Genomic DNA, 15,418 nt, shown 5'->3' with positions numbered 1-15,418 from the left:
CTGCAGGGAGCACCAGATCCTGGTGCGCGTGCGGCCCTAATTTGATTGGGCCCAATTAGTACATTGCGACGCCCTGAGCCACATGAGGAAGAGACTATAAAGGCAGCTGCCTCGGCCCCAGCCGGGGCACAAAGTGGCCAGCCAATCCCCCAGCCATGAGCAGCATTGCTGCCGTTGGGGAGAGCTACCAGAAGTTCAACCCCCATGCCTACCTGCAGAACAACTACATGCCCCCCCGTGCTGACTTCACCTCTGAGGACTGTGTGGTGCCTTGGAAGCTGCGATGTCTCGCTGAGGCCTTTGCTACAGGTGAGTGTTTGAGAGGGGTGGTGGGGCAGGCATGAGCCTATCCCAGTCCTTGCTTTGACCAAGGGCTTTACGAGCATCAATGACTAGGCTGCGCCGGGAGGTGGGACAGTGGGAACATCTCCTTTTTTCCTCATTGGGGAAACTGAAGAACAGACTGGTGACACCACTAAGTCAGTCAAAGAAGTGATGGCTTGCATGGGAATGGGACACATGAGTCCTGGCTGCCAAACTCATGCTCTAACCTCTGCACCATGTTCCCAATCAGAGCAGGGGTGTAGCATCTAAGTGTTTTGGCTCCTACACTCAGGCTGGAACCATTACACCAGGGATGTCAAAGGTACAACACACAAACTGGATCCAGCCTGAGGGGATATCCCATCCAGCCTGCCAGCTTCTGGCAGGCCAGGGAATTTGGGGACAGAGCTAATGCGGGCACCACCTGCAAAGAAGCCAAGGCACTGGCACCCTGTTGGACCTGGCCATCAGGAGCAGGGGTGAGCAACAGCTGTACAACACAATCCAGCTCACCCTGCAGCCACCTTGAGCTTCCACCACTTGATCCATCCCTGTTCACCCCACCACCGCTTGCTCTGCTGCCACCTCTCCTGGCTCTACAACCTTTGCCCCTTGTCTTGCAGATCTAGCCTACAAGGAGCCTGTGGGATATAAAGTAAGTGCTGCTGAACCCACAGGGGGTCCACGAAGTGTGTTATTGCATAAGACTTGGCGCGAGGTCAGCAGAACCTTTCAGGTTGCAAGACAGGCTGGCTACAAAGGCAGAAGCAAATGCTTCTCTCTGTACCTTAAATACTGGTATAGAACTTTCTGTAACTAAGAAGAAGCTGTTTCCACATGACAAGCCACAAAATACTACAGCCTGAGTTGGAGACGCCTGCATTACATTGTGTTCCCTTTTCAGAGCAGGGATGCAGAACCCAGGAGCCCTGGCTTCCATTTCGCACCATCCCCATTGAAAACTGCCAGCATTGCTCTCGTATCGTTTCTATAGGATTAACTGTGCTGCAGGTACTGTGGAGACTGTTAGGGCTCCCTCCCTTCCCAAGGTAACCCACAGGTTACACGCCAAGGTAAAACAGCAAGTGTAACTTTTTTTATTGCAAAAACAACACGCATCAAATCAACACCGCAAGCTTACAAGCCGCTAGTGGGTCGGGCTGGAGGAAAGGCATTCCCACCCTGTTCTAAGTTATTACCTGATGAGTCTTGGGAACCCCACCCTGCATCCAGGGTGGCGAGACTACCTCCTTTATTGGGTCCTCAGCTTTGTCCTCCCCAAAGCAGTTCCGCTCAGGGCCCAGTTTTTCTTTTATACCTTCCTTCTCGTTAACTATCTCTTTCAGAAGGGGGCTCACTTTTAGCCTCACTGCCTTTCTGGGATTAGAGCCAAGCCATTATCTCATTTTGCAAAGCTGCCATTTCTAAGTAAAAGCTGTTATCTTTAAGTTCCTCTTGGGTCAGGATTTCCAGGGCCATTGGTCAGGCAAGGACATTTCCCCCCTTTTTTTTTCTTATTTTTGTCTTTGCATATCAGCAAACAGCAGCAGATGCATTAGGTCATTATCCCGTGGCTTCTAGGTTCCGTGAAACTGGCCCCCCCTTCGGGGTGTCAGCTTGGCCTCCTCCCAAAAGCCTCTCCGGGACAGGACCCACAGAGACCAAGGTGACAGTGGGTCTTACAGCCTCAGTAGCATCCATCAGCTCAAACCACCCTGCTCTGGGTCTCTTATTACTGGGGAAGACTGAAGAGTCTAGGACAGTGGTTCTCAACCTTTTTTTAGACTCAAGGTACTTCACAAAAATGCCAGCTCTTAGCTTTTGCTTGTTTTTTGACTACAGAAAAATACTACCGCAATTCTTCCATTGCAAACAACTCAGAAAGCCCACAGCAGGGCAGGGTGTTTCCCATTTGAAATCACTTGAGTTTATCTTGTGAATCACATCTGTATACCTAACAGTACTAACATTGTATAACAGCCTGCAGCACCCCTGAAAGGATCTTGGGGTACCCCAGGGTGCAGTGGCACCCTGGTTGAGAATCACTGCTCAAGGACATGGGCTCCAATTCTTCTCTCTGATACACCACTGCAGCCCCACCAACATCAGTGGGTGTGACCAAAATATCCTTCCTTCTTATAATTTTCGTATTGACACATGTCTCTCCCCTAGGTGAAATCCACGGCCACACCCTGATAGACATCGGCTCTGGTCCCACCATCTACCAGCTCCTGAGTGCCTGTGACCACTTTGAGGAAATCATTGCCACTGACTACCTGGAGGTAAATCGTGAGGTCCTCCGGCAATGGGTGCAGGACAAGATGGATGTCTTTGACTGGAGCCCCTACATCAAACATGTCTGCAAGATTGAGGGCAGAGGGTAAGCGGTGGTCAGAGTATGGCATGGGTGGACACCGGGCTGGAAAGGGTGCCAGGGCCAAGCTAACAGCAGTGCAAGCAGATTGAATGGACTGGGTCCTGGCAGGGTTGAGGCTGGCCTTGTCTGCATTTACCTGTGTCTGCCCCCTGAAGTGTACTCTGGGAAGGACCAGAGACAGCAGGGGCTGGCAGAAGGCATGGGAGCATCTACATGTGCCTGCTGCCAGCTGCTGCATGGTGCCAGAAGCCTTCCTCCAGGCAGCAGAGGTGGTATAACCCTGCCAGCAAGACACAGGGCTCTGATGTCCAGAGGTTTGGGTGCAGACACACTGTAAGGAGAACTGTGGCCTTTGTGACCAGGAACAGGAGTGAGGGGATCCACTGCGCTGGGGGGCTGGGTAGCGTTGGAGACACCAGGCAGCTCAGCCTAAAACCCCAAACTCTGGCTGAATTTTTAAGTCAATGGAGATACTTCCAAAGCTGGGGGGGATAGGACCTGTTGCTATTTGCTAGTTAGGAATGGATAAGAGGAAAGTGGGGATGGAGCTGCAGGGATGTGCAGATGGGGTGGTGAGCAAAGGAGAAGGGACTGGTGGTGTCCTGTCAGCTTGCATGTATCACAGGTGGGGGCCCCTCATACAAAGAGTCTATGACTCCCACAGCACTAGCCGTGGTATGATATGCACTTACCATAGTATGACACGTACGCAGTCACAATGATATGCAGTTGCACATGTAAACAAATGGGCACTGGGTCATATATACATGCTCTCGTATTCACACTCATGCCATCTCTCTGTCATGCTCAGCTGCACGCATACACATGCATACTAACAGTTTTGCAGATTCAGATTCACACTCACACTAGAGTCATAGAACCACAGGTTTGGAAGGTGCACACAGAGTAGGTGGTCCGAGTCCCAGCCCTAAGGCAGGAATGCTCCTCCTAAATCATCCTTGTCCAGTGCTTGTCCACCCTCCTCTTGAAAACCTCCAATGCAGGATAGTCCGTATGGCCTCTCACACCAAGTCACACTCCCTCCAATTCACACTCAGTCACCCCCATTCACACTCATACCCATATGGTCTGACGCACACATTCCCACTCTCCCCTCTTTGCTCTATAAGTGAGTCCAGGCCCATGACTCTTTCACTCCCCAAGTGATGCTTCCCATATGCATTCATCTCCCTTGTGTGCCTGTAGCACAAATCAGACTCAACATGTTTGTTAATGCCCCTTCCCTGTGACCAGCTGAGTCTCCCTCCCCAACCCCTGCCATGCCCTCTCTCATGGGCAGCCCTGATCCTTTCCTGGCTCACACAGGGAACAGTGGAAGGAGAAAGAGCAGAAGCTGAGAGAGAAACTGAGGCAGATCCTGCCCATTGATGTCCACCAGCCCAACCCGGTGGGCTCCCCACTCCACCAACTAGCTGATGCCATGGTTTCCACTTTCTGCCTGGAGGCTGTGAGCCCCGACCGGCTGAGCTTTGAGCGAGCCCTGAAGAATGTCACCTCGTTGCTCAAGCCAGGGGGGCACTTCCTCCTCATCGGAGCCCTGGAGGAGTCCTTCTACCTGGCTGGGGAGGCCAAGCTCTCAGTGGTACCAGTGAGTGAGGCCGATGTCAAAGAGGCCTTGACCAAGAGTGGCTACAAGATCCATGACTTCCGTTCCTACATCATGCCTCCCAGACTGAAGATTGGGGTGGACGATGTGAGCGGAGTCTTCTTTGTCCATGCGCAGAAGCAGCCTGTGGTGTAAGATGCCGGGCTGGGCAGGGCAATACTCTTGCTCTTGACTAAGATAGATGTGCAGCTTTGGTAGCTAGATAAAACCCATGATAGGCAGATAATCCCCCCAGTGCATGATCCTCCATTAACACCCCCCCACACCCCCACCAGCTACATCACTCATGTCCTTTATATATTTGGCAGCAAAGGGGTAAGGAGGCAGGTGAATTAGGGGTCCCTTAGTAAATTCTAAGCTTCTATTAACAACAAGGGCTGTGGGCAGAGGCTGCCTGTTCCCAAATAGGGAGCATGTAAGGCCTAGCTAGGTTTTGGGAGCTATGATAGTACAGAAGATGGGGGCAGCCTTCCCTAGGTTTAGATGTTTAAAGTGAGATCATCTTCAATTCATGCATTTGCAAAGCATCTGCTGCTTCAGCAGCTCAGTATTTATCAGACGTAGCAAACCAGCCAGGCCTTCTGCGGGCTGCAGCAGCACTTGATATTTTCCTGTTTCCCACCCCGGCCCCAAGTTAGCACCCAGGGGAGCTTCCCCAGTCACCCCAACGTAGTTATTATACTGGCATGTACAGAGCACTCTCTTAGGTTCAGTGTGCTTATAGGACATCCTAAAATTATTCTGCAACCCTCAGAACATGAGGAGAGCTGCAGGCTTGTTCATAGATGGGGAAACCAAGTCACAGAGCTATTAAAGAGGGGGTGATTACTTGAAAGAAAGATTTAGAGCTGCTATTAGAAGTCCGCTGCTTCCCACTTCTGCTCATTTATTCCCCCCCCCCCCCGACTCAGCCTCATCGTGCATGATATACAGCAACCTTTGGACAGAGCAGACCAGCCACTAATGTTCAGCATCAACTCCAGAATAATTTCTAAGATGCAATGGAAAAGGAGTGTATTCCCAGTTCCAGGAAGGGAAGTTAGCAGTAACAAGACTAGTAATGAAATCACTTTCATAGTTGCACAGAATATAACTGTCTGAGCTAGAATTTCACTGGGATTCCTGGGGCAGAATTAGCAAAGTTCATGGTCTGATGCCAGTCTGACTGATCAGGAATTGAAAGGAAACTCAGAGATTGATATTTTGAGAGTGAGTTTAAAAAAAAAAAAAAAAAGCCTGGAAGAGTCTTACACGAAGCTAAGTATTTTTACGACATTCTAGTGACTGCATATGCTGATTTTGTGGCAAACTGTGTTTTCCAAGCAGAGGTATGTTCGAGAAACAAACTCTGTGCCACAGCTCTATTGCATGAGAATCTAATGAAAATAAAACCTATGACCTGAACGCAAGTGAGCTGTTTAGTTTGACTATCTCCATTGGGCAAAAGCACCTGGAAGAGCTCTTGAGAGGTCACGCTGTCTTCCCTTTTCCCCAAGCCATGATCAGCCAGCTGCCAGGAATGGTTGAGATCTGTTTGCCTAACCTGTTCTTAGACAGCTCACCTCTCCTTTGGTGAATCCTGCCACTGCTAAACCAACATTCTGATAGAAAGCTTTTCTAACATCCAACTGAAATCTCTTTTGCTGTAATTTAACTCCATCACTTCCCGTCGTAGATACAGTCCACCCTCATTCCACGAGCCACCAGGGACCTCAGCTGGTGGCTCCTCTACGAAGCCATCTCCACAGGCATATACCTGGCATGATGCAGGGACATCCCCAACACCTGCCCCTTCTGACACCCTGGCACATGTCTACCTTGAGTGCGTCAGGCTGCAGCCTTTTTAGCAACTCCTCAAGAACCTTTTGCCAAAGTTCTGGCTGTATTACTCCCTGCACCTTTTCATTTATGCACTCCCCATCCCTGGCCCCACCAAGTCCTGGGACCTCCTGGTCAACTTCCTCCTGGCTTTGGCTATCTATCTGACCAGAAAGGAGGCTCTGGCCAGGGGGAGGGAGTACCTCTAGTGACTGTGGGTCTTCCAGTCCATCATTCGCTCACATCTCTGGGCAGGGTTTCAGTGGCTCCTTGGAGAGCTTCTGTGTGGGCCCAGGCCCACAGTGCCCTGTGTGTCCCAACCTTGGTCCATCTTAGATGGAATAGGCATGGAGAACACAATTCTTTTCTCCCTCTTCTTGGCAACCTTTTACATGTTTGGCACATTATCCTGTCTCACCTCACATCTGTTAGAAAAAGCCTAAAAAGCAGGTGAGATTCTATAAGAGTGTGAAGTGGTTAGGATCACTGCTCAAAAGACTTTTAAAATGCAAAATCTTTAACTCCACTCCAACCCTTCTAAAGTTTTGTACAGGAATTCTCCCCTTCCCCCTGCCAACCAGCACATGGCATTCTTCCCCAAATTAATCCTCTTTCTAAATCACTCTCCAAAATTGTTTGGAAGCTAAAAGGCTAAGGGGCAGCATTTTGCAGAGAACCTGGTCACTGAGAATCTTAACATTAAGAAACATCCATGCTTCAAACGGATTTTTACTTTTTTGTATGGTCCCCTGCTATTGTCTAAGGAAGGGGTCAGCAGCATTTTGGGAACAGTGGAAAGAACCCAGCATTGTCCAGAGATTCCTACGCAGCCATTTGCCACCACCCAGGCATTATGCAGGCAAAGCCCCACACGGCCAAATCACTGCTGATATCTAGGCTTTGTGACTCTTGCTGGATCAATTCTGGCCTGGGGGAGGTGGGGCATGGGCACCAACTACTAGCTTAAGTTCTGCTGTCTCTTGTCTCTGGCAGATGGCCCAAGACAAAAACTGCACACAGAGCCCACAAGTTGCACTGAGAAGGGGTAGTTTAAAGGACTCCCTGCCTAGTTTTCAGAGGCAAGAAGATACCCACACACCTCGACTGAAAACGGGAACAGCAGTGGCTCAGCACCTTTGGAAAAATTAATATATTTTTGGAAAAATATTTATACACTTCAGCTCACAGAGCTACCTATTTACTGTCTGCAGTGACTGGTCACATTCCCACTTCCCCCTCCAGAAATACCAGGTCTTAAACTGCACTGGAAAGAGCCCGTGGAGCTTATAGCCACTTTCCAACCCCAGGAAACTTCAGGGCCACTTTGGATCTGGCACAGCTCTATTGCTTGGAGTTAGCTCATTCATAGAGGGCAGGTTTACCAAGTGCACAGAGGGAGTGGAAGGAATTTCAGGCTTGGAATAAACCTTGAGATATTAAATCCTACCTTCTGTCCAGTGGCATTGCGATGAGCTTAGAGGGATGTGGCCTCCACATTGACGTTAGCAAGTCTAATGTTACTAACTAACCGTGGTACGTACATTGTGCCAGTCACTGCAGTATGCAAGCACTGGGTACAGGACAGAAAGCCCTGTTTGGAGGGATCAATTGATCCCCGGCTGAGCTTAGGTGGAGCTTCCTCTTCTACGGCTTTGCCCGCTGTTGGAAAAAGGCAGATCGCTGCTGTGACTGCCTAATTTCTTTCCCTAGGGAGGAATTCCAAACAGAGCAGGCAGGCAGCATTAAAGAAAGCAATTTGGTCTGGACTTGGAGGTGTTGGAGTCTTAAGTGAGAAAGCTTCCCTCTGCCCATAAGGATTGGCTGCCCATTGCTCCTTTCCATCTCTGTCCAGGAATATGTAATGAAGAGCAGGGCTGTGTTAAGAGTCTTTGGATTTGATTGTATGAAGTTGCCAGCGAGCATCACAATCGCGTCAACTGAACAGCAGGAAATCGACAAAGCCATGGAAAGGGAGTGGAGCTGAATAGAATTTTAATGTATATATAAACCCCAAGCAGAGCCCCTGGGCTGATTTCACAGCCTCCCTTCCAGCCCTTGTTGATGCAATTTAGAGAGGGGGAGGCTGTGATTCTGCTCCCATCAGGCTTCCTACAGAGAAATCCAACTGTTTGCAGTTGCAGTGTAAGCCAGCTTGACCACTGGGCCTGCCCCTCCTGAAGTTAAATGCTGGCCAGGGGCTTTGAATCCAGCCCTGCTGATTCCTTCTCACCCACTTACTCCATGTCAGTTGTGCTTTCCAGCCCAACCCAATAACTAATACTTGCTCCAAAAATATCAGCACGTCCTGGGTGGATGCTTGCTTCCTTCCTTTTGTGCAGGTGTTAGACAGGGCGACAGTGTCACTAGCCCAGCCCCAGTCCCCAGCTGGCTGCCCCACCATGCTCTGCTCAGTTCAAGATTGGAAGCACAGCTCAGGAATTAAGGGCTTGGTGTGGAGTTACAGGTGTAATGAGCAGGTTTTGCAATCTGGGTAGCAGATCCATTCCTGCACTCCCTCTTGAGTCAGTGCCTGGGGCAGAGACAACTATAAATTTTGGTGCCCCGAGTGGAACTTGTGGGGGGTGGGGGGGGAAGAGCACTAATTTGTTACACCTGGAGCAGCCCCTGTGCGCCCCCCCGCCACAGAAACCCAGCTAAAGAAGCTTCACATTACCCAGCTGTAAGAGGGCCTTACCTGCCCTGGGGAATCAAAGACCCCTGCTACATCCCTGCATCTGGCTCCTATGGCTGAGCAGTGTAGGAGTGCTCCTGGTTTGTTTCTAGGGCTAGGTGCCACAGGGCTGCTCCTGCACTGTCCTGGCACATGGTTCTTATAGCCAGGAGGTACAGGGCTTCTCCAGCTTGGCTCCTACAATAGGGGCAAAGATTCTGAGGGAGGGGGGCATCATTCCAGTGACCTCCCCCCACAACTCAGTGTCTGGGATTGGTGCCCCTCTTGCCTCCCCTGTCCCCGGTTACATTACTGCTGGGGCTGGTGCCCTCATTATGCACCCATAGTAGTTATGCTACTGTTTGGAGCTGCTAAAATAGGACTCATTTAGACAGAAATAGGGGGTGAAGGGATGGGAGGAAATCAGATGAATGGTAGCAATGATTAATTATAATTTTATTTCCAGAGAAACCATGACCAAATGCAAGACAGACACCTGAGATGGTTCGCAAACCACATCAAATAAAAATAGGCGACTTGACCCAAGTCTAATACAATGAAATGATCAAACTCCAAAAGAGCCAATTTAAAGAGAGACAACAACAGGATGCAAGAATCACGTTCACATCCCCAGGGATGAGTGATTTGATCTATACAAGGCGTATAAGGTCTGCCTCACACTTATATCCAAGACTGCACCCGTCATTAAAAAAAGAAAAGGATTATTTCCACATGTATATATTATTCCCATTACCCCATCCCTCCACCTGGATATTGAGGAAGGAAACATCTTTGAACAAAAATTAGATTAAAAAAAATTAAAAGAAATGAAACCCACAACTCTGTGCTCTTTCTTCCCCAGCAGCAAAACAGCTGCTCATGCCATCAGTCCTCTCAGGTCACCTTCAACCCTCCTGTTACAAGCACAGCTAAAGGGGCTGGCAGGGGAGATGCGCTAAGAGAAGGTCAGGTTATTTTCCACGTGGAAACAGATGTAACATTTTGGGGGTAGCAAAAAGGATGATGGGACAGGAACTGATTGTACAATATGGTAGGTTGGCAGAGAGCTGTATGGTATACATGGGAGGGTGGCAAATCCAGCCTGCAGCAGGAAAGTGCAGGCTGTGGAAGGACAGGGAGGTATTTTTTTTTAATCTTCTGCCTCTAAAATTAGACACTCAGAGCTTTAAATAAGAAGTTAGCCCACCTTTCCAGAAGGCAGGGGTGGGGCTTGCTGCAAGGGTCCGTGTCTCACACACACACTTCCTTCAACTGAATTTCAAGACACTTCCATCGCCTTGAATGCAACCAGTTGTTTCACACACACCTCACCCCAATCTGTTCCTCTACAGAATGCCCAAGTGAAGCCTCAGCAACAATCCTGCAAGCTATCCTGAATGTCTCCATCATGCATTAGAGCACCCATGTGGAAAGCCCCAAGGAGAAGAGAGTTTAGAGGTCAGCCCCTCCAGTGCAACAGGAGTTTAACTGGCCTGAAAGCATTTTCTCTGTGGGAAGAATTTCTTCTAGGTCAGGGGTGTCAGACTCAGTTAGCACCCTGGGCTGGATCCAGACCCATGTCCAGCAGCATGGCAAGAGGCACTGGTGTTATCCCACTCCTCTCCTCCCTGTGGCTACCTGAGCTGCTATGTCCATGCAGGGAGCTGGGGGACAAGGGGGCAGGGAGGAGGGGGTTAACGCCACTTCTACTTGCCCTACTGCTGAATTCCTAGCCCCTCCAGGACCTCCGAGACAGTTGCATGGGCTGGACGCACCCTGCAGCTGTATCTGACACCCTTGTCCTAGGCAGTATGAGCTCCTACTATAGCCCAAGAAATCTTTGCTCTTACTCAAGAGTTGGCCTGCCCTGTTATTGCAGCATTGATTTGATATAGCAGCCAGGGCCTAGCCTCTCAGATCCACCCACATAAAGATTAGCCCTTCTCTGCTTGCAAAAAGTAGGTGCTCCCAAAACTCCAGGTGCCAAAGACTGTACTGTTTTGCTACCTACATCCAGGAGGGCTCAATATGCTAGGAAATAAAACTGCCAAATCACATAGTTTTCCCTTCCTCTGCTCTGGATACAGACCTGCAGAGTTATAGTTCTTTGCCAGTGGCTCCTGTGTTACAGTCTGGCCCAAGTTTCTGTTGTGAAGCAAGATGAATGAGGGAGGCCAACTTATTCATAGATTCACAGACTGTAGAGTCGGAAGGGACCACAATGGATCATCGTGTCCGACCCCCTGCCCCTGGCAGGAAAGAGGACCGAGGTCAGATGACCCCAGCCAAGTGACTATCTAGCCTCCTCTTGAAGACCTCCAAGCTAAGTGATAGCACCACCTCTCTTGGAAGCCCATTCCAGATCCAGGCCAACCTTACTGTGAAAAATTTCTTCCTAATATCTAACCTAAATCCACTCTCAACTAGTTTACACCCGTTATTCCTAGTCACTCCCTAGGGTGCCCTAGTAAACAGCGTGTCACCTATTCCCCGCTGACCTCCCCTAATAAATTTATAGCCGGCCACAAGATCTCCCTTCAGCTGTCTCTTGTGAAGGCTGAAGAGATTCAGCTTTCTCAACCTCCCCCCGTAGGGTGTTTCCCGAAGGCCACTAATCATGCGAGCGGCCCTCCTCTGGACCCTCTCGAGATTCTCCGCGTCCCTCTTGAAGTGTGGCACCCAAAACTGGACACAGTACTCCAACTGCGGCCTGATCAGTGCCGCATAGAGGGGGAGCATCACCTCCTTTGATCTATTAGTCATGCACTTGCTAATGCACGACAAGGTGCGATTGGCCTTGTTGATGGCCTCGTTACACTGCTGGCTCATGTTCATCTTGGAGTCAGTTATGACTCCAAGATCCCTCTCTACCTCCGAGGTGCTGAGAAGGACACTTCCCAACCTATAGGTGTGCTGGGGGTTCCTCCTTCCCAGGTGGAGTACCTTACATTTATCCTATTTCTCTCTGCCCATTGATCTAACCTGTCCAGGTCAGCCTGAATCTGCTCCCTGCCCTCCGGTGTACTAACTCCTTATAAACTCCTTAGGACAGATGGCCTGGGAGGATGGGACCTGGTGAGCTGATCAAATCCAGGGCCTGCCCATGTTCCTACCTTTTATTACTCAAGGGTGTTAGTTTTGTTTGATCATCCTGAGCTTCTCACAAAACACTGGGGACCCAATAAAAAAATGTCACCTACTGCATGGGGTCTATTCTTGGGCAGAGGTAGAGTTTTAGAATTAGCAAGTAGGTAGGCAGGGCCTGGAATTTCTTCAGGCATGCAAAAGGTGGGGTGAAGGAAGACTGACGACCAGCCAAGGCAAACCTATTGGGTGCAAAGTAAGTCCTGGCCAGTGGGACACAGACACAACAGAGGGGCAGTGGGCAGCTGCAGTAAGAGTTTAGGTTTTGCAAAATAAAGCAAAGCAGCGTGAGGAGACAGACAGACGGTGCCTGCCTGGGTGAGAGGTGGTCCAGTCACACACGTGCACGCGCGCACACACACACACACAAAATGTGGTTGCACAGAGGGTGAATCCCATTAACATCAATTTTGTAGAGCTTCTGATTGTTACCAGGATACTCCCACCCTCTTCACAAAGGGACTCTTCCTTTTCTCATCTGGACTCCAACTTTGCAAAACAGTCATGTGCACAGACACACATACCCCACTTGCCACTCAAACAGCAAATTAAACACCACAGCCCCATGTCAGCCAGAAGTCTTGGCTTCTGGTGCCTTGCAAAGTTTTAAATGGAAGTAGAAACTGTCCCATATGCTCTCAAGGGTTCACAGGCAGCCAGGGGGCATTCAGGTAAGGCAGGGATTCTCTAGGAAACACCTGAGGCTTGACAACGGAGTATCCAGCAGAGACCAGCAGGTTCTCTAAGCTGATGTGCCATGCCCTTCTCTAATGGCACTGGGGTGGATGGATGCCACCAGCTTTCCACTTCCAAATGCAAGGATCTGTGCAGCAGGGAGAATGTAAAGTAGCCTGGCTCTGGTCTCCAACAACCTTGCACAAGCAAGATCAAGGAGCTGGAAACACCAAACAGGCTGGCAACGACCGCCACCTAGTGCCAGTACAGCTGCATGGCAAGTGCCATGGCAAAAAGAGGCCACCACTCTCCAACATCACTGACTTAGCAAAGGAACCCTTGGTCCTTTGGCAACCTATCAGAAAAGGCACACAACAACCCGCCCCCTCCCCCCCCCCCAATCAATGCAGCATTCCTGGGGTCTCTGCTTTAACACACAATTCCCCAGCACTCTAGGATTCCCCTCATGAAGTCCTTATCCTGTTGGGTACAGCAGTCTACCACCTGATACAGTTACAACAGGGGAGAGGGCTGGGGTGGGGTGTGTAGCAGGAGCCAGGAATGCCGTGTGGCACACAACAAATTTCATTGACACTTTGATCTGGGCAACTCAGCAATTAGTAAGTGCTGCAGAGACAAGGGAATCTGCAGGACCTGCTCCTTCCAGGGCAGGTGCTTTCTCCCCTTCCCTCCAGTTAGGACACACTGGACAGCTTTGCAGCATCCAAAAATTCACAACTAATCAACGAAGGAAAAGTGGAACCTTCTGAACCTGCCCCACATTTCACACTAGAGCAAGTTTTTCAAAGATTGCACAAGCATCTAGATTCAAACACTTCTTATCTCACAAGAGGTGAGACGTGCCTACCCAAGGACCCCGCAGCCTCTGGGAAGACAGACCTCTCAAGTGCTGAAGGTGCCTTCACTGCTTATAATCAAAGGACAAAAGATTAAGGTTTACAGCACAGCATAAATCCAGGCTACCCAAGGACACCCTGGGCTATCCAGCATTTTTAAGATTAACAATAATCCCTTTTCAGCAAGCAATGAGGCTGTGGACCTCAGAACGTCATGATCAGATGTCTCCACAACTTGCTCTTGTTATCTTTCAGTTTACCATGCCACTAGTTGCTTTTGCCCATTTCCCCACTCCATCTGAAGTCCCCCGAGCAAGCCCAGAATCACTCAATGTTTTCTTTTAAATGGTGGAAATGGAAATGAAGGTTGCCTGATAGCACAGAAGAGAGTTGCAGCGAGTGGGGAGGACAAGTGGGCGAGATGGATCACCAATGTTCTGACAGATCCTTGACGCTCTAATGGGACGAGTCACAAGACCAAGAGTAAGAACTTCTGAAGGCAACAAAAGAGTGGAGGAAGCAAAAGTAAAGTTCTGAAGAAGAGTGAGGTGTTTTCCAGTGCATCCAGGAGCTTGGGAAGAGAGAGGCCTTGGCATGGCAAGAGGCTCCAGATATGGACACTTTAACAGTGGAAGACAGAAGATGCACAACATCACCGCTCCTCAAGAGAGGCTGTCTTGAGATCAGGGGTGCTGTTGGGACAGTCACCGGGAAGGTTTTGCACAGCACCTTCTGTCAGGGAAAAGTTAGCTCTTTCCCATTCTACTTTCCTCCAACAGCTTCAGTCTGTTTTGATAATGTCCGAGTTTGCCTTCAAGAGGTACAGGCTGTCATCAACGAGGAAACTGCAACAACAATGGGATGAGTGTGAGTGGAGGTTAACAGAGGTGGGATAGTGTGTGTGTCTTTCCTGCAGCAAGTTTACCTTCTTTAAAGAACCATGTAATCGGTGCAATATTTCACATGCTATTTGCAGATTACAGGCCAGACCCACCACACCAGGAAGTCATCTTTATGCTGGCAAAAACACTTGCCCGAGATATTCCCCCCACCTTCTCAGTGTGCCATAGACTGATAGCAAGTATGTCTAATTCAAAAGAACCACCTGTTGGCACAACAGCAAGGGAACCAGAGAAGACTGGGGTAAGGTTTGATTTGGGCTGTGGGAATGGGACATGCCTTACCCTGCCAGAAGAGACTGGGCTGGGCACTATGTCCAAATGCAGATCCTTGGAAGGAAAAACCTGCCTGGTGACTAGCATGCCAATAAAAGGGCATCATTTGCCTAATATAGCTCCTACAATTCAGATCCCACCAGCTCATTAATATTAATGAGCTTATGTGACATTCATGGTTCCAAGTCATTGCTTGTGGGCTGATGCACTGCACCTTCAGGGCTCCCTGCAGTGTCACTTTCTTATGCCATGCTGATTGTTAGAAGCCTAGTCCCTGGGTGGACCACTGTAAGGATAGCTTGGCTCTAGAGGAATAATGCATAATAGTGGCACAGCATTACACACATCAAGGGAACCAGCATACTTCTTGACGCCATGATGGGGTATCTGAATAGTATACCTATCAGCATGTTTCAGGGGTAGGGCAATGCTATCACTTCCCTGTTACTGACGGCATCCCGAGACATAGGAAGATTTAAATGACTTGTCCAAGGCCACACAAGAGTCAGGATTTTGGAAGGGCGGGATTGAACCTGGGATCTGCAGAATCCCAGATCAGAGCCCTAGGGAGGATTTAGGGTATTCACTCTCCCTTCAGTGGGGCTGGGTCTTAAGATCAGCCTCTCCAGCTGGCACTCCACAGAGCTCAGACTGAAGAAGTCAGGGTTTCCTTGCCAAGATGCCAACTACATAAAGACAGCTCTGAAATGGCCATTCACTAATGAGGTGGTTGGGGGGGGGTCCTTCCAA

At 49.6% G+C, this 15,418-nt stretch overlaps 2 protein-coding genes across 6 annotated transcripts in view; one reads left to right on the top strand and one right to left on the bottom strand.

The window, feature by feature from the left end:
• PGAP3 (post-GPI attachment to proteins phospholipase 3) overlaps positions 1 to 15,418 on the bottom strand; it is a 97,210-nt gene that overhangs the window by 61,744 nt on the left and 20,048 nt on the right. For 2 of the 5 annotated variants that reach the window (XR_002088800.2, XM_006260215.4), the window contains one exon: positions 9,257 to 14,338. The exons of the other annotated variants lie outside the window; for them this stretch is intronic. Coding sequence is in view for 1 of the 2 variants with exons in the window: in XM_006260215.4 (XP_006260277.1) it covers positions 14,275 to 14,338 (64 nt within the window). In the remaining variant the exon portion in view is untranslated. Of the gene's footprint in view, positions 1 to 9,256; positions 14,339 to 15,418 lie in introns of those variants that run through there. 5 annotated transcript variants of the gene reach the window in all.
• On the top strand, positions 4 to 5,737 carry PNMT (phenylethanolamine N-methyltransferase). Its single transcript, XM_006260210.4, has 3 exons — positions 4 to 309; positions 2,497 to 2,704; positions 4,028 to 5,737. The coding sequence occupies exons 1-3, from the start codon at positions 156 to 158 to the stop codon at positions 4,461 to 4,463; spliced, it is 798 nt and encodes a 265-aa protein (XP_006260272.1). The 5' UTR covers positions 4 to 155; the 3' UTR covers positions 4,464 to 5,737.

This window comes from Alligator mississippiensis, chromosome 4 (genome assembly GCF_030867095.1).
Source record: "Alligator mississippiensis isolate rAllMis1 chromosome 4, rAllMis1, whole genome shotgun sequence".
NCBI lineage: Eukaryota > Metazoa > Chordata > Crocodylia > Alligatoridae > Alligator > Alligator mississippiensis.
Note: the sequence above shows the minus strand (reverse complement) of the source record. Positions and strands in the feature narration are given on the sequence as shown.

What these genes read in the sequence shown, in the direction of transcription:
- PNMT (XM_006260210.4), top strand. Translation starts at nt 156, where the DNA reads ATGAGCAGCATTGCTGCCGTTGGGGAGAGCTACCAGAAGTTCAACCCC. An exon ending in CGCTGAGGCCTTTGCTACAG is followed by an intron (nt 310 to 2,496) that starts GTGAGTGTTTGA and finishes TCTCTCCCCTAG; the next exon opens with GTGAAATCCACGGCCACACC. An exon ending in TGCAAGATTGAGGGCAGAGG is followed by an intron (nt 2,705 to 4,027) that starts GTAAGCGGTGGT and finishes TGGCTCACACAG; the next exon opens with GGAACAGTGGAAGGAGAAAG.